This window comes from Ovis aries, chromosome 22, assembly GCF_016772045.2.
Source record: "Ovis aries strain OAR_USU_Benz2616 breed Rambouillet chromosome 22, ARS-UI_Ramb_v3.0, whole genome shotgun sequence".
NCBI lineage: Eukaryota > Metazoa > Chordata > Mammalia > Artiodactyla > Bovidae > Ovis > Ovis aries.
Window position 1 is genome coordinate 23,391,599 of NC_056075.1, and position 23,065 is coordinate 23,414,663.

The 23,065-nt window shown below is 43.2% G+C and overlaps 1 protein-coding gene across 2 annotated transcripts in view; it reads left to right on the plus strand.

Annotated features, from left to right (window-relative positions):
- CNNM2 (cyclin and CBS domain divalent metal cation transport mediator 2) overlaps positions 1 to 23,065 on the plus strand; it is a 174,001-nt gene that overhangs the window by 141,894 nt on the left and 9,042 nt on the right. The window contains exons 3-6 of one of the 2 annotated variants that reach the window (XM_004020152.5): positions 14 to 151; positions 2,178 to 2,347; positions 13,036 to 13,129; positions 16,270 to 16,335. In XM_004020152.5, the coding sequence (XP_004020201.4) occupies positions 14 to 151; positions 2,178 to 2,347; positions 13,036 to 13,129; positions 16,270 to 16,335 (468 nt within the window). The remainder of the gene's footprint in view (positions 1 to 13; positions 152 to 2,177; positions 2,348 to 13,035; positions 13,130 to 16,269; positions 16,336 to 23,065) is intronic. The other variant, XM_027960515.2, reaches the window with a different exon arrangement.

A 23,065-nucleotide genomic window follows, 5' to 3' on the forward strand; every position in this document is an offset into this window, starting at 1 on the left:
ATTCCTCCCTCAGCTGATAACAGAACGAAAAAGAAAGTGGCCCATCGAGAAAGAAAGCAAGATTTTTCTGCCTTTAAGCAAACAGACAGCGAGATGAAGGTTAAAATATCACCGCAGCTTCTCTTGGCCATGCACCGTTTCCTAGCAACAGGCAAGTGCCGCTTATCTCAGTTGGAAATCTCTGCCAACCCTGGAGCAAGTTTCTCGCCCGCCGCTGACTGGGGTGGGCTGGGGGTGGAGCCTGGGAACTGGGGTGATAAGTAATGCCACTTTTGTGTTTTGTTTTTTGTTTTGTTTTGTTTGTTTTGTTTTGTTTTTTTCTTTTTAAATTCTCTCCTCTCCTATGTTCAGTGTCGGCATGAACCCTCTGAGACATTTACCAGGGGTGGACCAGTAACTTAAAATTGGTCTGAAAGGTAAGGATGAATGTTAGTGCCACACTGCATGTGAACGGTAGGCCAGGCCATCCGCTTCAGCTCAGTCCAGGGTAGAGCCAGCTGGCGGAGCAGGCGGACAGTGCATCCCAGGCCCCATCTCGGTGTGTCAGGCATTGAGTAGCTCTCTCTTCAGCTTGCCTCGGAAGAACAGTTGGACATCAGTGGTGACGCAGGTGCTATGATTTGCAGTGAAGAACAGTAAATTCTCAAAATTAAATCTTGACCCTTTCTGGTTGTAATGAAATCAGAAATCCTCAGAACTCTGACGTAGATTTCCTGATGGCCTCTTCAAAGCAGATTGTTAACTCAGGCCCATTCCAGGAGGCAAGTGTTCACATTATTAAAACCACCAACCCAGCCGGCAGTGACTGCTCCAGGGAGGTCAAGGTCGAATGGATTTGAGAGACTGACTGACCCTGCTCACATCCCCAGATGGCTCTCTAGGTGAAGGGTGAGCTCTGTTGGCCAGGGAGAAGTGTGAGAGAATCTGAGAGTGCCTAGTGGCCTATAGAAGACATCTGTGTCCAAGATGGGCAGCCAGTGCCTTTCAGCTGAATGCAGTGTACTTGAGATATTTTGAAAAGAAGGCTAACAGCAACCACGTAATGGAATGTTATACACTCTTTAAGATCATTTTTTCAGATACCTCAAAAGACTCATCATATAATATTTATCACGTGAAAATACTTAGTGTAAAGTAAGAAGAAACAGTATAAAACCATGTGTACACAAGATTATCCTTGTATTTTTTAGTATACACACACATATGTACATGGCACTCATGCCTAGGTGAGGTATGGGAAAGAAATACTCACCAATTGCTCAGAATGGTTATGAGTAGTTGGTTTATCGGTTTATTTTCTTCTTTCTGTTTTTCTATATTTTCTAAAACTTCTGTGATGTACTATCTTATTTTGTTATTACAAAAAAGTCACCGAACTAATGCAGAATCTATAGGTCTCACATATAAATAATTAAAAACCTTTTAGACATATGAACAAATATCTTTAACTTATTTTTTTTTATTTCTGATAATATTGTTCTTCATCATTTAAGAACCACAATTTAGACGTTACCTTTTTCTGCCTCATAAAGTCCACTTTCAGTATAGGACCCTTAAGTCAGTAACTTGGGATTTTGTTATTTTAAATGAAATCACTATCTTTATCACTTCAGATCAACATTACTTTTTTAAATAGCAAGCTGGAGTGCATGTTGATGTGTGCACGTGCCTTGCTTTTATTCTGAATCTCTCCCTTCCTCTGTTTCCAGACTTTCTCAGGGTAGTCGATGGGAGAATGAGATGTGAGCACTGCGTCTGAGCACCTGGTACTAACCCACGCCTAGACGCTTCCTGACCTCTGCTTCTTCCTTTGGCTGTTGTTGGACAGTCAGTCTTTTGTGGCCTGTTGCAGGGTGTCCTGGCAGTCATGGAGCCTGCTTCTGGTTGATTTTCCTTTGTGTCAGTCAGAAAATGAGGGTTTTGTTTTTTTTTTTTTTTAATGATACCTGAAACCAATGACAGGTTGAAAAAGAAAAATTCTAAAGCAACAAACATGAGAATTCAGTATTTTCTAATTTCTCCCAGGTTATCTGCCCCCAGTGGATCACGAAACGGAAGTCTCATTAATCCATGCTGTATTGCTTCGATTCCAAGTATTCTTTAAACACTTTAATCACTAGCATCATTTTTTTTCCATCCATTTGAAGTGTAATATCAAGTTGTGTTTATATCTATAGAAGTAGAAGCATTTAGCCCATCCCAGATGTCAGAGAAGATCCTTCTAAGGCTGCTAAAGCACCCCAATGTCATCCAGGAACTGAAGTATGATGAGAAGAACAAGAAAGCTCCAGAATACTACCTCTACCAGCGAAACAAACCTGTAGACTACTTCGTTCTCATTTTGCAGGTCAGAAGTACTAATCAATAGTTATTTGATCTCATTGAGTACCCACCCTTTCAGCTCTGAGGAGACTTGGTGTAGGTGAATGGGTGTCAAGGATTACACACTTAACTTCTGGGGTGGCCTTATATGTGGGAGAATTTCATCTCCCTGTTTTCATATCTGCAAAAGCAGTATCGTTAGTTACTTTAATTTCCAATCCCGATAGGCACTTGGTGATTGCTGAGGCATTGAGGCATTCCTTTGAAGAAGGGTGAATTCAGGTGTGTGTTTATTTGTTTTTTGGAAGAGTTTGAGGAATTAACTGTGTGTGTCTAAATCTTGGCTGGACATTTGAAATGTCACTGTGAGTTCCTTGAGTCTTCTTTTCATTGTCTTTTCTTTCTTCCACCCCTCATTAAGACTTGGCCATACACAGACAGCTTCTTAGAGATTCCTTATTATCTCTTCTCTTAATGTCATCAAAATAATCCATTTATTGGATTGGCCCAAAAGTTCATTTGGTGTTATGGAAAAACCTGAATGTATTGTTTTTATTCCTGGTTACTAACCAGATTCTGTTTGAATGAGCAACTGATGGGTAATCACAGCCCCTCATGGCAATGGTTACTTACCTCCTTCTTTGCTATAACATAATCCACTATATAAGGTGAGAAGGTCCCTCCATTCTGAGCCCTCTTAGAGGGGCTTCTGTGCTTGAGTTGACAGGAGGCCCTTGTTATCTCACAGTGTCACCTGGTAGAGCACAGTTCTTGGCATGGAGACCAAGATGCATAGTACAAAGAACAGTGTGCTAGTTTTATTGATTTCTTATACTTCTTTCGGAGAAGGCAATGGCACCCCACTCCAGTACTCTTGCCTGGAAAATCCCATGGGTGGAGGAGCTCGGTGGGCTGCCATCTATGGGGTCGCACAGAGTCGGACACGACTGAAGTGACTTAGCAGCAGCAGCAGCATACTGCTTTAGTGAACATTTACTTTTATGGGAATTCTGAATGTATTTCAGTATGGGACTACTAGCCCTTTTAGCATTCTCCTTTTTCTTGGTTACTTCCTAGTAAGAATTGGAAGGATCTTTGTAAGAGTATAATTAGCACTTGGTAGGCCCATCTATCAGAGAAGGCAATGGCACCCCACTCCAGTACTCTTGCCTGGAAGGCTGCAGTCCATGGGGTCGCACAGAGTCGGACACGACTGACGCAACTTAGCAGCAGCAGCAGACCCATCTACAGTTTGCACCTAGCAAGTCCTAGCTATCTAAATGAACTAAAGTTCTTTTATTTGAAAGTAACATTTATCAAATGTCTAGATGTTGGGAACTCTGGGAAGTACTGTGTTCATGCCCTATGTTTGGCCTGTACAGTGAATTCTGGATGCAGAAGTCAGGAGCTGTAGAAAAGTCTGGATTAACTGGGCATATGCTGCTTTCATAGGGTGTTTCTTGGAAACTTCTGTTTGCAGGTTTTCTAAGTCAGTACCCTGATGCTTCTAGTAAACTTAGTCTCATTCAGTCCTGAACTGTGTTTTTCGTTTCTCTGGGGGGATAGACGAGCTTGAAACTCTGAGGGGGCTATTGGGAATTAATTTTATTTACTACAGTGAAGGAGTAAAGCGTTCATGTTTCTCATAAAAGGTCGATATGAATATTCCTTAAACCTAGAGAAGCTATATGACATTAAAGACAGTTTATTTTGGAGAACTCTGAGGATTGACATTGTGAATTTCAGTAATAGTAGAAACTCTATGGCTTTCAATTGTTGATTTTTATATAGTTAGCATTTATGAATTCTGATTCATTAATGCTCTATTGGTATGTAAGAAAGCCATTTCCTGGCTGATGGATCTAAAAGTAGATTTTATGGAAGAGGGACTTCATAATCTTTGTTCCTTTATAAGTAAATCTTTATTTTTCAGAAGGCTCTTATGTCTATGTAACTATATTTGAATACCTGTGTCATGTTGAATATTTTTGTAAATGTGACAAGTTCTTGGAACTGACGATGTCATGAGGGTTTTATAAAGATTTACAGGATTTATGGAGGTGTTCAAATTATAGAGTTTGGTGAAAGTCATGTTCTTGTGAGCCAGCCAGTTACTTGAGGTACCTAGAGTATGACAAAATGAAATCTAATACCCTGTCAGTCTAACATATGCCCAGTCGCTCAGTCTTGTCTGACTGTTTGTGACGCCATGGACTGTAGCCCTCCAGACTCCTCTGGAGGGATTTCCCAGGCAAGAATCCTGGAGTGGGCTGCCATTTCCTCCTCCAGGGATTCTTTCAGACCCAGGGATCAAACCTGTGTCTCCTGCCTTGGCAGGCGGATTCCTTACCACTGAGCCACCTGGGAAGCCCCATACAGATAGTCCAAGCTAAAATATCACTAATCCATCATTGGAAATTCATGCCAGATTATTGAATATGTTCCACTGTATTTTAAGAGCATTAAATTAGTAGAAAGCAGCAGTAGCTGCCTTCCCTTCCTGTCCCAGGGCTAGCGAGCTGCCCTCTTCTGAAGACACTTGAAAACTCGTATCAAATGATTGATGTCTGGAATATAATTATAAATAGAAACATCATTTTGAGTTTAAACTCTAGATGAAATAGTTTAATTTATTCAAAGGGCAAACCATTTAAGTAAGCTTAATTAAAAGAAAATCCTATAGGTTATGGGGCACATACCTCCCACTACAGGTGAATAAAAAGGCACTTTCAAGTTTTATCTGAGAAAATAGTTTAACTAAAATGTATTTGGATAAAAACACAGTAAATAGTGAAAGAAAACTTTATTGGTTCTATATAACTTAATAAAATAATGGAAATGGATAGGAACATAATTTTAATGGAAAATTTTCTTCTACCATCTTAAAAAAGGAAGAAAAAATTATTTTAAATTGTGTACATAATAAAACAAAGTTAACCAAGTTGAAGAAAATTAAATATAAAGCTAGGGAAATACACTTTAAAAACATTTTGCGTGACTTCATAAAAATTGGTCATTTGCTGTCACATGAACGTCTAGTAAACTCAGAAAGAGAGAAATTTCATAAAAACAATCTGCACAGATCATAATGAAATAAAATTAAACATAAAAATGCATAATTGAAAAGCACAGAGCTATTTTAAAATTGTGGTCAGTTCTCTTACAAAGATGTGTATATAAGGCATAGAACAGACAGTATAAGATGTTCTCATTTGTGTTAAAGGAACCTACATTCTTCCTTTACACACACATAATAATCATTGCCTCTGAGGAGGAGGTTTGGACAACTAGGAATAGGGTAGAAGGGAAACTTACTTCTCTTTTTGAATTTCCATGTGTATGTACTACCTGTTTAAATATGTTAAAAATTGTGAATTAATGGCAAACTAAAAACCCTAAGTAGCAACTGAATTAGGGAGAAAATATATAGATTATCATAAAATACCATAAGACTATTAAATAATATAAATACTGTATACATAATATGTCAGATTTTAAACTTTTATTTCTATATTTGCATAAGAAAAAAGATACCTATAATTTTCTGTAATAGAAAAGGAGCAAAGCAACAAACTCAAAAGAACAAATTAAATAATAGATTGTCATGAAAATAACTTTTAAAATGAAAAAAACTCTACGTACCATAAACAAAATCAAGATTGGTTCTTCTAAAAGATGAACAAACTCAGTATTCTCATGCCATAATTAATGTGATGAGAAAAAGCAAAACTAGAAGTTCTCCTTTGCCCCTCGGAAAAGCAGCTAGAATCAGAAGAATCACTTGGGGGAAAAGTTGAGACTTTAAAGAACTCAATTTCTATATTACACAAATAGAAAAAAATGATTTGACAATCAGATGCATTCTTTAGGACAACATGGCCTTATCTAATTAAGTCTGAGTAAATACTATTGTGAGCCAGTCTCACTTATCCACATTGATGGAGAATTCCTAAATAAAAAGATAGCAGTTAGAAACCAACAGTAGACCCAAAGAGTTATTCACTGTGACTCTTATTATTTTAGAAATAATAGGATTATTTTAGAAATTCAGGGCCAGTTTAATAGAAGGACAACAAAACTAAAATATGCCATGTTAATTAAGAAAGCAGTAAAAGAAAAAATAGTATAATCGATAGTTATCAAAAAGGCAACTGACAGAGGTAAACATCCATTCTTGATTTTAGAAAACAACCCCCCCACACACAAAAAAACTCTGTAAAAATCCATGATGAACAGTGAACAAAATACACAATACTCAATTTCACCTGTTATTTGGGAAAGGAATTTTAAGCCTTCAATATCAAACCTTCTCATGGAGTTTTGAGTTGCAGGATCTTATGTCTCTCAGTGGATAATGTTTCCTCACTCTTGACTCATGTACTGATAACACAGTCACATTAAAGAAAAAAATTAGCTACCTAGCGTCAGTCCTATTTTTTAAAAAAGTGTGTATAAATATTAGGTTGGCTAAAGAGTTCATTTGAGTTTTCCCATAACACCTTACAGAAAAACCTCAACAAACTCTTTGGCCAACCCAATATGAAACCAATAAAAGTTCTTTTGAACCCTTTGAGCTGAGAACTCTTGTATAGAACAATAAAGAGAACAAGTTTGTAATTAGCACTTTAAATGTGTAAATGATGTTGTTTGGCTGACAGGAAAGTGCCAGTGGTCCCAGACTGTTGCTCTTGCATCCAGCACACTCGGCTCCCCTGTGCCTGGTGAGGACAGCACCCTCCCACCCTGTGCTGTTTGAGCTACTTTGTATGTTTGTACAGTATGTTGTGCTGTTAGTTGGCCTCTGCTGGGTGTGACCAGATTATTTCTATGTTTAGTCCTTCTCGCTGCTTTATCTTTGGCTCAGTGCTTCTCACACTTCAGTGTGCTTGGGAATCTCTTGAGGATTCATTACATCTAAGGTGGAGTCTTAACAAGCTCCCATTTGGATGAGTAGAAGGCTTACCCACGATGATTCATGTAGTAAGAACAGCTTCTATCAGAGAGATCTGAGCAGTAAAGGCAAGTGCTGGCACTGACATCTGGTGGTAGCACTTGGTTAGATGATGGTCAACCAGATAGCCTAAAATATGTGTACATTAATTTTTGACCATCAAAAAATTTTTTTAATTTAAGCATTTATGAACTTGCTGAGTCCCAGGACTACATCTGTGGACTCCAGATTGAAAAATATTGCTTTAGAATGAATGGGTGATGTTCCTCTTCCTATTGGGTAGTGCTGGTGACCTGGCATTTGTGCTCCTGGCATTTAATGGTATCTCCCTGTACGTGTCAAAGCCTACTTTGTAACGATGACTTTAAAAACAGGAAATAAAAAGAGAACTCAATTCCAGAGCGAGCAGGAGACCAAGTTGCTGCTCAGCATATGGGATCTGAGGGTCTTCAGCCATGGCCTCCACTGATCGCTTGATCTTGTCCGTGCCAGCGAGGACAGCTGAGGCTTCTCCCTTGAGGCCAGGTCCACCTGACCGCTGAGTACTTTGTGGATGCTTGGAAACTTTGAAAGGAGTTACACCTTTTTCCAAGGAAAGGTGGGATCCTGTGGGAGTCACTTTACTCGAGGAGCTAGCTTTGCTTGAGGCAGTGAAGCCTTCTTCCTATTTGTCAGTTTACCCATGTGATGTCCTTTCTTCCTTTGGGAGTCTGTCCTGCCCTGTCCTAATTTTTTTTTTTTTTTTTTTTTTTTTGGCTGACAGGCTAGAGCAAAGCCATGAATGTTTCAAAAGTAAAGTTGATATGTAGCCCCTTCCCTATATAGAAAGTTGTTATCTGAGAAGTTCCCTGATTGAGTTTTGAGCCCAGCAAGATATTTCCTCAAAGGGCAGCCCTGTTTTGTGTACTGATAGGTTTACTTGAAAATGGTCACTTTTCTGAGTCATTGACACATGCAGATAAGTAAAAATGTATTCACTGGATGTTTTTAAAACTTCCCGGTCAGGAAGGCCTCACTCTGGAGGAGGGCTGGGTGGTTTTTTGGGGTTGTAGAATCACAGAATGTTAGAACTGAAAGAACCATAGCGTTCGTCTTCTCTACTGCTGTTTTATAAATGAAGCAAGATTAGCCTAGGGCAGCAGTTCCTAAATGCTTGGTACTTGACAAAGTTTTCTCCAGTTTGAGGCAAAATGAGGAGGAAAAAGGACAGTGGCAATGAGTTCTTCATGAAGCTGTATATATTGTTTGTTTCCCTAGTGGCTCAGTTGGTAAAGAATCTGCCTGCAATTCAGGAGACCTGGGTTCGATCCCTGGGTTGGGAAGATCCCTTGGAGGAGGACATGGCAACCCACTCCAGTATTCTTGTCTGGGGAATCCCCATGAACAGAGGAGCCTAGCGGGCTACCATCCATGGGGTCAGAGTCAGACACGACTGAGCGACTAAGCACACATTCTGAAATTATGTATTTTCTCTATTGGGGATTAAAATATCTGGGTTTCTGTGAAATCATGGTCTCACACAGACAGCTATGTTTAAAAAAAAAAATCTCTTATGAAATAAAAATGTGGCAACCCTCTCTTTGCTCCTGAGGAGGAAGATGGATTTTCCTAGTTTTTGGGATAAGCTGGGAACCACTGACCTCGTATACCTGCCTTTAATCTGATGGATCTAGACTCGGTAGACTCCACAAGGAAGGTAGCTGATCTTCCTCTGCCTGCCAGCCAGTCTTGGGGAGCAGGGAGAGATCACCTGAGGGGGCTGAGAATCTTTGAGCAGCCGTCCTGGTCTAACTGACAGCTTGTGGGGAGTCCCTTGAGAGGCCGGAATGCCCAGAGGTTCCAGAGCTGATACCCATTTGCAGCGGCACAGAACACAGAAGTCCCTGTCACTTGTTCTTAAAAAAAATTCAAAGGTCCATATCAACGGGTGGTTCATAGAGATGGACGTCATTAGGAGTCTTTACGGCATTTGATCCTGCCTCCTGATTTTCTGCGTAGAAATGCAGGTTAGGAGATGGTCTTGCAGCCACTTTTGAGTTTACAATCACCAAGGCAGACATTTTCAAATAGCATCTATGTGCATCCTAGCTCCCTGATACAAAATCAAGGATTAGTCCATGACGAAATGGATATGTAACTGAAGGTATCCACCAATGGGCACTTTCATTTCTGTTGCTTACTATCTCTGAATATTGTCCTTCCCTACGTCTCTTAGGGATCCTGCCTCCCATTGTTTCCTGCCAACTTTTAGCTTTTGCTCTCTGAGTTCCCACCTCTTCTCCCTCCACTGTCTTCCCTTTCTGCCTGGAAATGGAAACAACCCACTCCAGTATTCTTGCCTGGGAAATCCCATGGACAGAGGAGCCTGGCGGGCTACAGTCGATGGCGTTATAGTCAGACATAACTTAGCAACTAAAGAACAACAAAACAGCCCTCATTAACCCCACTGCACCCTCCTCACCCTGCTGCCATCTCCCCTCTGTGGCCCTGCCTCCTGTGCTTTGTCCTGCCTGCTTCCCTTTCCATCCATTATCTGATTTCTTCGGGAAAATACCCCCTCAGGCCACACTGCCTTCCTTGGTGACGATGACCGTCCCTTCACTCTGAGCTTCTTCCGCTCCTCCTCTCTGCAGTGACCCGGTGGTCCATCCCTTCACTCTGAGGTTCTTCCCCTCCTCCTCTCTGTGGTGACACGGTCGTCCGTCCCTTCATTCTGAGGTTCTTCTCCTCCTCCTCTCTGCGGTGAGGCGATCGTACATCCCTTCACGCTGAGGTTCTTCCCCTCCTCCTCTCTGCGGTGATGGTGGCCGTCCGTCCCTTCACTCAGGTTCTTCCCCTCCTCTCTGCCGTGACGCGGCCGTCCGTCCCTTCACTCTGAGCTTCTTCCGCTCCTCCTCTCAGTGGTGACGCGGCCGGCCGTCCCTTCACTCTGAGCTTCTTCCCCTCCTCCTCTCTGCGGTGACGCGGCGTCCATCCCTTCACTCTGAGGGTCTTCCTCTCCTCCTCTCTGCGGTGATGCGGCGTCCGTCCCTTCACTCTGAGGGTCTTCCTCTCCTCCTCTCTGCGGTGATGGTGGCTGTCCGTCCCTTCATTCTGAGCTTGTCCCTTCACTCTGAGCTTCTTCCGCTCCTCCTCTCAGTGGTGACGGGGCCGTCCGTCCCTTCACTCTGAGCTTCTTCCCCTTCTCCTCTCTGCGGTGACGCGGCGTCCGTCCCTTCACTCTGAGGGTCTTCCTCTCCTCTCTGCGGTGATGCGGGCATCCGTCCCTTCACTCTGAGGTTCTTCTCCTCTTCCTCCTCTCTGCGGTGACGCGGCGTCCGTCCCTTCACTCTGAGGGTCTTCCTCTCCTCCTCTCAGTGGTGACGCAGCGTCCGTCCCTTCACTCTGAGGGTCTTCCTCTCCTCCTCTCTGCGGTGACGCGGCGTCCGTCCCTTCACTCTGAGGGTCTTCCTCTCCTCCTCTCAGTGGTGACGCAGCGTCCGTCCCTTCACTCTGAGGGTCTTCCTCTCCTCCTCTCTGCGGTGACGCGGCGTCCGTCCCTTCACTCTGAGCTGCTTCTGCTCCTCTGCGGTGACGCGGTCTTCTGGTTCTACTTGTGTCTGTTTTCCCTTTGGCTCCAGGTGGTTTGTTTTTCTCCCGCTCTCAGTCATGGTCTGCAGGTGCTCCTTGTCTCTTTCCACCCACATTTCTCTTCTCACATCCCCATCTCCATTTCTGACCTTTTCCCTGAGCTTTGTTCTTCCATTTCAGCCTTTTTGATGGGCTCTTCGAAAGGTCTTGTTTTCTTGAAGGGCGTTCTTCTTCTCTTCCCAGCTCCCATCACTGCCCTTCCTAGTGTTTCCACCTCCACGCATGGAGTCCCCGTTCTTCAAGTCACTCAGAGCAAACTTTTCTTGCAATTTTCAACGCCCCTCCTTTCTCTCCTTATGCTTTTCTCTCTTACGGTTTCACTAAATTATGTTCATTCTTTATCCATGGCTCTTCTCATGGCGATCTTTTTCCAGTCCTGTGGTTACTGCCTTTGTGTACGTCAGACTTGATCCTCCTGAAACCTTCTCAAGAACCTGACTGAGCTAGCGCATCTTTCAAGGAGCTCCACAGTTGGACCTGCTCACCAAACTCTCTTTTCGAACCCGTCTCCCCTTCTTCCCTGGTAAACCCCCTGAGCCTGCTGTTGCCCACCTCTGACCTTCCTTGACACTGTTCCCTTCTCTTGGCTCAAATCCTACTCCTCCTTAGATTTTCCTTCCTGTGTAAAATTTGTCTTTATACAAGAACAGGAGGTAATTTTTTTCTCTCTCCCTGAAATCCTTGTGTTCCTCTTGTCTTTTTCCTCATGTGGAATTTTTGTTCACTGCCTTGTATCATGGCGTTTCATGTGCTCTCCCCTTACCTGAACTGTGTACTCTTGGAGCACAAAGGCTGTCTTCTCACAAGGCTGCACAGGCTCCACTATAGGACCCTGTGTGGTCAGGGTTTTAGCACCTTTTGGTTTGCAGGTTGATTTTGTATAATAGCAAGAGAATTGGTTGGAGATTGATAAAACTAGTATTTTCCATCGAGTGAAGGAAAACCTAAAAGAGAGACAACAGATGGTTTTCTGAGGAAGGGATTTGAGAAGAGACTTCCATAAATGGGAATTTAGTGTAGAATAAAAGGGAGTGATCACAGTGATAAGAGTTCGTGTTCGTGGGTGACAGTGTAGCATACTGATTAAGAGCTTGTTCTTGGGTCACTTCATCTTTCTGAGCCCCGTTCTCCTGATTTATATGAGGGTGATGATTGTGTCTGCTTTATAGAATTGTGAGCATTAAGTGAATTAATAAAGCACTGTGATTGTTGGCACAGTTCCTCTTCAATAAATGGTAGCTTAAGTTTTGTTTATGCATGGTAAAGGATGTACCATGAAGGTACACTCTTACCAAAGAGGCAAGAATTACAGGTAAGATGAGCGAGAACTTTCCTGATCCTTGGCTTAGGAATCTAGAATACAACTTGCTTATGAGGGTTTTCCAGTAGCCCAGAAAAATGCATGTTGATATCACCTACCATGAAAAGATTATGGTGAACCCTAAGGCTGGGGGAATGAGTAAAGCACAGCCTGTCCCAGAAGAAATGGTGAGAATGAAGAAGTTGTGATCAAGTTAGAGGAAGGAAAGGAGGAAGAACCGTAATGGAAGGACATTTCTTAAGGTGCTTTTCCAAGACAAGAGAAGTACCAGTGTCACGGTGCCTCTTGGGTATCTGGATGACCAGGGATTGGCCTGCGGGGTGTTTGCTCAGTTGGTCACGACTATAATAGGGAGAGAAGAGTGAGTTCTGCCCTCAGGAACCGGTTTAGTCCTCCCTGTTTCATGGACTCTGCTCCGACTCAGGCTCCCATGGGACTGCCTGGATGATGGTCACAGCGCGCTTTCTCAGTGTTGCCCCGTGGATGGGGCTCTTGCCCCATCCTTCTATCCCTGGGAGGGCTCTTGAATCCATGAACTGGGGTGCTGGGAACTACTAAGTGAACTCATGGAAATTAAACATCTCACTACCATCCCCAGTGCACCTCCAGCTGAATCCAGTTTCTCATATTTAAGATGCATTAACCCTCTCCTCTGTCTAAGTGGGAAAGGGCTACCTGAGGCTTTTTACTTCCTTGGTATTGTTGGGAAAGGGATTTAGACCAAAATCTGAGGAAGGACTAAATCTTGCATAGAATTTACAAAGAGGTTCGTATAAGTAGGCTGAAAATGCTCCCTTTTTCCTTTTCACAGGGGAAAGTGGAAGTAGAAGCTGGAAAAGAAGGTATGAAGTTTGAAGCCAGTGCTTTTTCATACTATGGTGTGATGGCCCTTACAGCCTCCCCAGGTGAGTGTCCTTGTCAGCCGCAGGGCAGGGCTAGGTGTCAGGAAGCAATGCCCTGTACTATCACTTTTATCTCTGTACCTGCTGGCTAAACACAACGCTTGTTTCTTTATTAACTTTTTATTGAAGTTGCATACAAAAAACACTGCTCACCTCATACATATATATCTCTGAGCATTTTCACAAATTCAGCTCTCCTGTGTAGACCAACTCCCAAATCAGGAGACAGAGCATCACCAACCCTCAGAGGAAACCACCCCCCCACCCCACCCCATCCTCCCCTTTAGTCACTGTCTCCCCACAGTAACCACTGTCTTGACTTCTGAGCCTTGACGAGTCTTGCCTCTTTTTGAACTTCAGCTCAGTGGAATTATTACACTGAATCTGGCTTCTCCCACCCAGTGTTGTCCTGGTCACCTTCATCTGTACTGCTGTGCAAGCTTACACTCTTCTCACTGCTGTATAGTGTTCCACAGTGTGTGCATATACACCAGTGCGTTTGTTCTTTTCGGTGCTGGTGGACACAGGGGTAGCTTCATATTGGAGGCAACTGTGAATTGTGCGGCATACCGCTGCACACGTCCCTTGGTGAAGACACTTCTGTCAGGTCTATATGTAAGAGCGGAGTGTTGGGGCCCGTGTTAATAGCTGTTGCCCCACAGTTTCCCAGAGTGGCTGAAGAGTTTCCACACGCCTGCCCCTGCTAATGAGGGTTCCAGTAGTCTCACGTCCACCTGTCCACCACTGGATACTGTTGAATCTTTTAGGTGTTAACTATTCTGGACTTTAAAAATTTTCACTTTTCTGAGGATAATTGAGGTTGTTGATATATATCCATTGCCTATAGTTCTTCTTAACTAGAGAGCTGGCCAGTTAAGTCAGCCAAGTAAGGGTGGGTGTACCCTCAGGGTATCAATCCAGTGCTCTGACACAAAATGCCAGAAAGCGGGGTCTGTGCTAGTGGGAATGTGGCTGCAGAGACTTGGCTCACCTCTGGGATGGGACTTGAATGGTCTCTGTGTAGCTTCCTTTGCCTTAACTGGGCAGGCAGGTGGGCTTCCCTGGTAGCTCAGCTAGTAAAGAATCCACCTGCAGTGCAGGAGACCCCGGTTCCTGGGTCGGGAAGATCCCCTGGAGAAGGGATAGGCTACCAACTCCAGTGTTCTTGCCTGGAGAATCCCCATGGACAGAAGAGCCTGGCGGGCTACAGTCCTTGGGGTCAAAAAGAGTTGAACAGGAGTCAGCACAGCACAGCAGAGCAGGCAGGTAAACAGGGCCTGGAGTACCACCTTGTGGTCAAAATGCCTAATGACATGCTGTGTTGCTAGGAAATACCTTCCTTATAAACCTCAAACTTAAAAATCACCCATGAAGAGTGCTGTCACTTCTGAAAACCAGTCTCAAAAAGGGGAGGGGACGTCTCCAGACAAGTCTGTGTTGTGAGCTTGGTCCTCATTTACTGCATCTCACAGTGTCTCAGGCACCCAGAGATGTTACAGTTAGAAAGCAAGAGAAGGTCAAGAATTCTGAGGTTCGAAGCCTCCCCTCCACCCATGCATCTTCTCACTGCCCTGGTGCAGGTTACTGACTTCCATGGGCCAGCATCTCCATTGTCAAGTGCCAACTGACACCCAGTGTGAGCACAAGCCTGTTGAATCCACAGAATTAGTAGGTATCTGCTGTAAACCTGAAGATGACCTGTTTTCACTGCTAGTGAGAGGACAGGGGCATTCTTAACTAGGTCGAGAAGACCTGAGTGACAGCCTGAGTTCCATCATTTATGGGTCTCCCAACTGAGAAAGGCCCTTGGCTTCCTCACTATTAAAAGGATATAAGATCATCTCCTGTGTTTGTTAGAGTAGAATGTGGTGATACTCATACAAGGGCTTTGTAACCTTTAAGGAACAAGAGGAAATGTTTATATTAACACAAGGTGTTGAGATTGTGACTCTTGCTTGGCAACCATCCTCATGTTAGCCCCAGGTTAGCAGAATCAGTGTATAAGGTAGCTTTGAAGAGAAAGCTAGTCCTCTTTGTAAAAATGTAAGTTGTACATTTTTATTGGTCACTAGTTCTTGAAACCTAAATATTAGCCCAGTTCATACTGAACTGTGGATTCATGTAGGGGTAAATTGCATTCAGAAAAGGAAGAGCAGGCCTTCCGTATAGAAAGCATGTGAAGCTGCAGTAGCCTTCCCTAGTATGTAAATGTCCAGAAGGAAGAGACTTAGCATCCTGTTACTACAAAAGCCCAGCATTTTACTTGACTTTACAATTAGGATTCAGGGATTTGTATATCCATTGAGAGATGCATTAGTATTGTAATCTCAAGATTATGTTTCTATTTGTTATTGTTGATTGCCTAGAAAACCCTGTGGTAATCAGTTATCAAGTCCTGCCCAGTTATTTGTCAAATTAAATCTCAATTAAAAAAAAAAAAAAACCTCCCCAGGAAATATGACCCCTGCGTGGTAGGGCATTTTGTTTGACTTTGGTCTGCTACTCCCAGGAAATCTGCCTATGATGTTCTTTATTTATTGGATTGCCCAAAAAATTCGTTTGGGTGAGCACTTATGGGAAATGAACGAACTTTTTGGCCAACCCAGTACCTTTCTCTGATACTTTGAATTGCTTTGGAATACCTGGCAATTTCAAACAATCCGGTCAAAGTTACAATCAGACTAATTAAGAGTGTAAATGAATAACTAATTGCTTGGCAGAGACAGGGATGCTGTAGGCTGTGCACTGAATGAACATCGCGGTGTTTTGGCAAAAGCGTCTTGGGTCATGCTCCTGGGGCAGATGACGGGTCGAGCTCCCAGTCTGTGTGGCTAGCTGTGTTTGAAGTCCTTAAGAGCACCTTTTGAGCTATAAACCGCAATTGGGTATTAATGGCTTAAGAGGTTTCTAGGTTAGTAAAGAAGCATGTGAGTGGAATTTCTCCCGATTTCAGCCTCCCTATATTCCTCTTCCTGGAAAGCAGTGTGTGTTCTCTTGGTTTATATAATATCATATAGGCTTCTGCATATCTGGAACTGAACACTCGTATGAGTAGAACAGGTAACCACTCCTGTCCCCTGATTACAGAGAGGTCCTGTCTTGCCTTTTGAAACCGTCTCACCCTGTTTTTCTCCATTTTTCAGTTCCTTTGTCCCTGTCTCGTACCTTTGTTGTCAGCAGAACAGAGTTGTTAGCAGCAGGTTCTCCAGGTAATTCTGCATGTTTCTTTTTCATAATTCTTCTGATCGCCTCCCTTGACCCCGCCAAAGCCTGTCTGGCCAGGCCTGCTCCTTCTATTAGGTTAAGGCCATTTTCAGTTTTTCTTTGAGCTCTTAAAAGTCCATTGTTCTATGACCTAAGGGTGAGCTACCCAGGAGAGCATTAGCCCTCAACAGATGGCAGAGAGGGTTTGGGAGCTGGGAAGGGAATCTTGAAACATGAGCAGCAATGACACTGGGGAAGGAGAGTGGTTCTAACGTGAGTCACCAGTGTTCTCTGTAAGTCCTACCCACACTGCCAACCTTGGATTTTCGTTGCTGCCCTTTGGTTCTTTGGGTGACCTCAGCAGAGTCATGGTGTGTGGAATCTGTAGAGGCCCCAAACCTTCAGCCAAAAGGCTGGAGGACTGTGAACTTTCCTTGGTTCTCCATCCTTGGAGGCCCCAGCATTCCTGTTTCTTTGGTCCTTTTTTCAGATGTCCACGTGAACGAGGTACATGTATTTCCACCCTCCGTCAGGCAGGTGGCCCCACTTCTCCTGTCTCGCTTTCTTCTTTTTGAAATTAGTACAGTGCACATTCTTAAGGAGCTCCTGGTTCTTGCCCCGCAGGAGAATGTGGTCATGCCTTCCTAATATGTCCAGCTGCTCACGAGAACGGCAAAGATTTAATCTCTCTTTAATTAAAATTGCTGGGCTTTCCTACTTGGTAGTCCAGTTTTTCTGTATTTTGTTCAATACAGCTTCTATTTTAAAATCTGACTGAAACTGTATCTCCTTATCCAGTTTCAGCAAAAGTCTAAAATGCCAATACTTGGTAAAGGAGGCAATACTTACTTGTCTTAGAAGGAACATATTTTTCAGGTCTTTGTTCTTAAAAGATTTGAGGGTGTTTGGCCATAAGATACTAATCAGGCTGCTTGAATCTGACCAGCTGACAGAATATACGTACATACATATACATATATGCATGTATACATGTGTATACATAAACATGTCTTTATTTAAACGTATGTTGGTATTTTTTTCTTCCCTTTTTATTTGCTGGTATCTGCTACTGATTTAAAATGTCCTAGATACTGAAGTAAAGTGACTTTTGGATGAAGCTCCTGGAAATGTTGTTTGTGTTTCACTTTTTCTTAGTGATTTCATAGTTCAGCCTGTTCCATCTGATCTAGTCATAAGAAAATCCATTTTGGAGGTCCAGGCCTTCAGGCTGCTGGCATTACAATAATAAGATACCTGATGAATGGAGGTTGAACAACACCAGTGATTTGCAAACAGTTCCACACAGGGCCTCACAGCTCTAAGGGAGGAGGCTGGGCTGTTTCTTGATTGTGTCTTTCTAGCTGACTAGCTAATGTCAGGATTCCTGGGTAGGATGAATAAAATAAGCCAAGACAAAAAAATAAAAAATTCTGAGAAGGCATAAGAGCAATTAAAATAGATTTTTTTTTTGTAATTATCATCATAAAATCTTGGCACATAAATTTGGCACCAAAACGTGCACTAGGGGGTGGCAACTTGAAGTCTTTGTTATCTTTGGGTGTGAAGACTTGCACATCTCGCCATATGCTGACAAAAGGTGAGCGTGCTGGTTTCTGTTAAGTTGCAGAAAAGGTCCTGGAAAACGGTCTGTTGCTCTGGACTGTGGCTGTGATGCCAGGCAGTGGTTTCCTGGCAAAGGGGAGGGTTTACCTCTCAAAAAACAGAGGTTGGTGGGCTAAGAGGAAGCTAACTGGGAGTCTGTAGATACCTTGGGAGACCAGAGAAATTGCCCTGTAATCCTCCTCAGGAGAAAAGTAACAGGAGATTGAGAAGCAGAAAGCCTCATGACAGCGATCGGGCAACGCACAGGATCTGATCAAATAAGAAAAGTGCTCTTTAAATGTTTTTATTTATTTATTTATAATTTGTTTTTCGGCTGTGCCGTACGGCTTGCGGGATCTTAGTTCCCTGAACCTGGGTCCCCAGCAGTGAAAGCTCTGAGTCCTAACCACTGGACAGCCAGAACATTCCCAAATGTCTTGTTTTCATAACGTTAAATTGAAACTCAAAAGAAGTAAAAATCATTTCAGAAGTATCTGTAGATCTGGGGCTACAGCCTGGGGATAGAGTGATCCCTTGTTTCACAGATGGTTGCATCTGTCAGCCTGTGCAAAGTTACCAGGAGTGCAGAGAAGCTTGATATTGAGGGTAGGAGAATGGTGGAGAGGTCTGGGGTGGGGCTTTGGGGAAAGATTATAATAATGATAACGAGGCTCATTCATCGGCACTTACTGGGTGTCAGACCCTTAGCTTTACCTTATCTCATGTTGACTCATCATCAGACCGGGTGCTAGATATAAGCCAGGTGCCCCATATAAGCCGGGTGCTAGATAAGGAATCAGGCTTAGCAAAGTCAGGCCATCTGATCAAAGTTAGGTCACCTGCGAAATAGAAGATATCTGATAAATCATTAATTTGCCATGTTCTCTTAAGTGGAAGCAACAAGAGGAAGTGCTGTTGAGTTTAATTTTGACCAACAATGGAAAATTGGCTCCTGACATGAAAACTGTAGAGAAAGTTGTGACATGAAAATTTTGGGAGACAATGAACCCATCATATGAGCTTCCTTGGGTACTTGCCATGTTTTGTTCTGCTTGTCATATTTAAACAGGGACTTTTGCTCAGTGGTCTCACATGGTGGTCCGGATGGGCTAAGAAAAGATAAAATGCAAGGCGAATGGTTGAATTATTTGGCCCAGAGAAGGAGATTTCAGAGCACTATCTTCAAACTCCTCAGGGCTATTCCAAGTAGCAGAGGAGTGGAAGTTACTCGATAGAGCTCCATAGCGTGGAGAGGCTGTTACTTGAAGTTGAGGAAGCAGATTTTGACGGCTCTGATGACAGACTTTCCTGTCGTTGAAGGGCGGGACCAGCTGAGAGCCAGTCAGAACCACATTGGAAAGAGGAGCCAGCCATCAGATGGGAGACATTGTGCAATTCAGTGTGGGCACTCGGTTGATATTTGTGTAGTAGGTTTGACTAGAAAAGCAAAAATGGAAGAAACCTTGGTGAGGGGTGGTGGGTTTTATTTTTAATGAAATGTGTTAGAAGCTATGGTGAATGTGCCTTTAAAAGCAGCAACATTAGACTCACCTGGATTTCCTTTCACTTTGTTTTAATGAGAAAGTTCATTGAAGACTGCCCCAGCACCTAAGCTAACCTAATCAAATGTTCTAAAGAGGTTTGATGTCTCCCAGGGTGCTTGACTATTCTTGCCTTGAAAACGCCATGAACAGTATGAAAAGGCAAAATGACAGGATACTGAAAGAGGAACTCCCCAGGTCAGTAGGTGCCCAGTATGCTACTGGAGATCAGTGGAGAAATAACTCCAGAAAGCATGAAGGGATGGAGCCAAAGCAAAAACAATACCCAGTTCTGGATGTGACTGGTGATAGAAGCAAGGTCTGATGCTGTAAAGAGCAATATTGCATAGGAACCTGGAATGTGAGGTCCATGAATCAAGGCAAATTTAAAGTGGTCAAACAGGAGATGGCAAGGGTGAATGTCGACATTCTAGGAATCAGTGAACTAAAATGGACTGGAATGGGTGAATTTAACTCAGATGACCATTATATCTATCTACTACTGTGGGCAGGAATCCCTTAGAAGAAAAGGAGTAGCCATCATGGTCAACAAAAGAGTCCAAAATGCAGTACTTGGATGCAGTCTCAAAAACGACAGAATGATTTCTGTTCATTTCCAAGGCAAACCATTCAGTATCACAGTAATCCAAGCCTATGCCCCACCCAGTAACGCTGAAGAAGCTGAACAGTTCTATGAAGACCTGCAAGGTCTTTTAGAACTAACACCCAAAAAAGATGTCTTTTTCATTATGGGGGACTGGAATGCAAAAGTGGGAAGTCAAGAAACACCTGAGGTAACAGGCAAATTTGGCCTTGGAATACGGAATGAAGCAGGGCAAAGGCTAATAGAGTTTTGGCAAGAGAACACACTGGTCATAGCAGACACCCTCTTCCAACAACACAAGAGAAGGCTCTTCACGTGGACATCACCAGATGGTCAACACCAAAATCAGATTGATTATATTCTTTGCTGCCAAAGATGGAGAAGCTCTATACAGTCAGCAAAAACAAGACCAGGAGCTGACTGTGGCTCAGATCATGAACTCCTTATTGACAAATTCAGACTTAAATTGAAGAAAGTGGGGGAAACCACTAGACCTTTCAGGTATGACCTAAATCAAATCCCTTATGATTATACAGTGGAAGTGAGAAATAGATTTAAGGGACTAGATCTGATAGATAGCCTGATGAACTATGGATGGAGGTTTGTGACATTATACAGGAGACAGGGATCAAAACCATCCCCATGGAAAAGAAATGAAAAAAAAAGCAAAATGGCTGTCTGGGAAGGCCTTACAAATAGCTGTGAAAAGAAGAGACGCGAAAAGCAAAAGATATAAGCATCTGAATGCAGAGTTCCAAAGAATAGCAAGGAGAGATAAGAAAGCCTTCCTCAGCGATCAATGCAAAGAAATAGAGGAAAAGAACAGAATGGGAAAGACTAGAGATCTCTTCAAGAAAATTAGAGATACCAAGGGAACATTTGGAGAAGGCAATGGCACCCCACTCCAGTACTCTTGCCTGGAAAATCCCATGGACGGAGGAGCCTGGAAGGCTGCAGTCCATGGGGTTGCTGAGGGTCGGGCATGACTGAGCAACTTTCACTTTTCACTCTCCTGCATTGGAGAAGGAAATGGCAACCCACTCCAGTGTTCTTGCCTGGAGAATCCCAGGGACGGGGGAGCCTGGTGGGCTGCCCTTTATGGGGTTGCACAGAGTCGGACATGACTGAAGTGACTTAGCAGCTTAGCAGTAGCAAGGGAACATTTCATGCAAAGATGGGCTCGATAAAGGACAGAAATGGTATGGACCTAACAGAAGCAGAAGATATTAAGAAGAGGCGGCAAGAATACACAGAAGAACTGTACAAAAAGAGATCTTCACGACCCAGATAATCACGATGGTGTGATCACTCACCTAGAGCCAGACATCTTGGAATGTGAAGTCAAGTGTGCCTTAGAAAGCATTACTATGAACAGAGCTAGTGGAGGTCATGGAATTCCAGTTGAGCTATTTCAAATCCTAAAAGATGATGCTGTCAAAGTGCTGCACTCAATATGCCAGCAAATTTGGAAAACTCAGCAGTGGCCACAGGACTGGAAAAGGTCAGTTTTCATTCCGATCCCAAAGAAAGACAATTCCAAAGAGTGTTCAAATGACTACACAATTGCATTCATCTTGCACGCTAGTAAAGTACTGCTCAAAATTCCAAGCCAGGCTTCAGCAATACGTGAACTGTGAACTTCCAGATGTTCAAGCTGGTTTTAGAGAAGGCAGAGGAACCAGAGATCAAATTGCCAACACCCGCTGGATCATTGAAAAAGCAAGAGAGTTCCAGAAAAGCATCTATTTCTGCTTTATTGACTATGCCAAAGCCTTTGACTGTGTGGATCACAATAAACGGTGGAAAATTCTTCAAGAGATGGGAATACAGACCACCTGACCTGCCTCTTGAGAATTCTATATGCAGGTCAGGAAGCAACAGTAGGAACTGGACATGGAACAACAGACTGGTTCCAAATAGGAAAAGGAGTACATCAAGGCTGTATATTGTCACCCTGCTTATTTAACTTATATGCAGAATACATCATGAGAAATGCTGGGCTGGATGAAGCAGAAGCTGGAATCAAGACTGCCTGGAGAAATATCAATAACCGCAGATATGCAGATGACACCACCCTTGTGGCAGAAAATGAAGAGGAACTAAAAAGCCTCTCCATGAAAGTGAAAGAGGAGAGTGAAAAAGTTGGCTTAAAGCTCAACATTCAGAAAATGAAGATCATGGCATCTGGTCCCGTCACTTCATGGGAAATAGATGGGGAAACAGTGTCAGACTTTATTTGGGGGGGCTCCAAAATCACTGCAGATGGTGATTGCAGCCGTGAAATTAAAAGATACTTTCTCCTTGGAAGAAAAGTTATGACCAACCTAGATAGCATATTAAAAGCAGAGACATTACTTTGCCAACAAAGGTCCATCTAGTCAAGGCTATGGTTTTTCCAGTGGTCATGTGTGGATGTGAGAGTTGGACTGTGAAGAAAGCTGAGTGCCAAAGAATTGATGCTTTTGAACTGTGGTGTTGGAGAAGACTCTTGAGAGTCCCTTGGACTGCAAGGAGATCCAACCAGTCCATTCTAAAGGAGATCAGTCCTGGGTGTTCATTGGAAGGACTGATGTTGAAGCTGAAACTCCAATACTTTGGCCACCTCATGTGAAGAGTTGACTCATTGGAAAAGTCTCTGATGCTGGGACGGGTCGGGGGCAGTAGGAAAAGGGGATGACAGAGAATCAGATGGCTGGATGGCATCACCGACTCCATGGAAATGAGTTTGAGTGAACTCCAGGAGTTGGTGATGGACAGGGAGGCCTGGCGTGCTGCGATTCATGGGATCGCAAAGAGTCGGACACGACTGAGCGACTGAACTGAACTGAGGGTGTTTAAAATCCTGAGACGTCCTGAGGCTGCCTTTCAGGGATTTTACTGGGGTCAGAGGCAAAGATAACAGGATTGGCTGAGAAGTATGAACAGATAGACCTGTTTTGATCCTTTAAAAACACATACTGACTTAGGAACATTCTCAAGTGTTTTTGC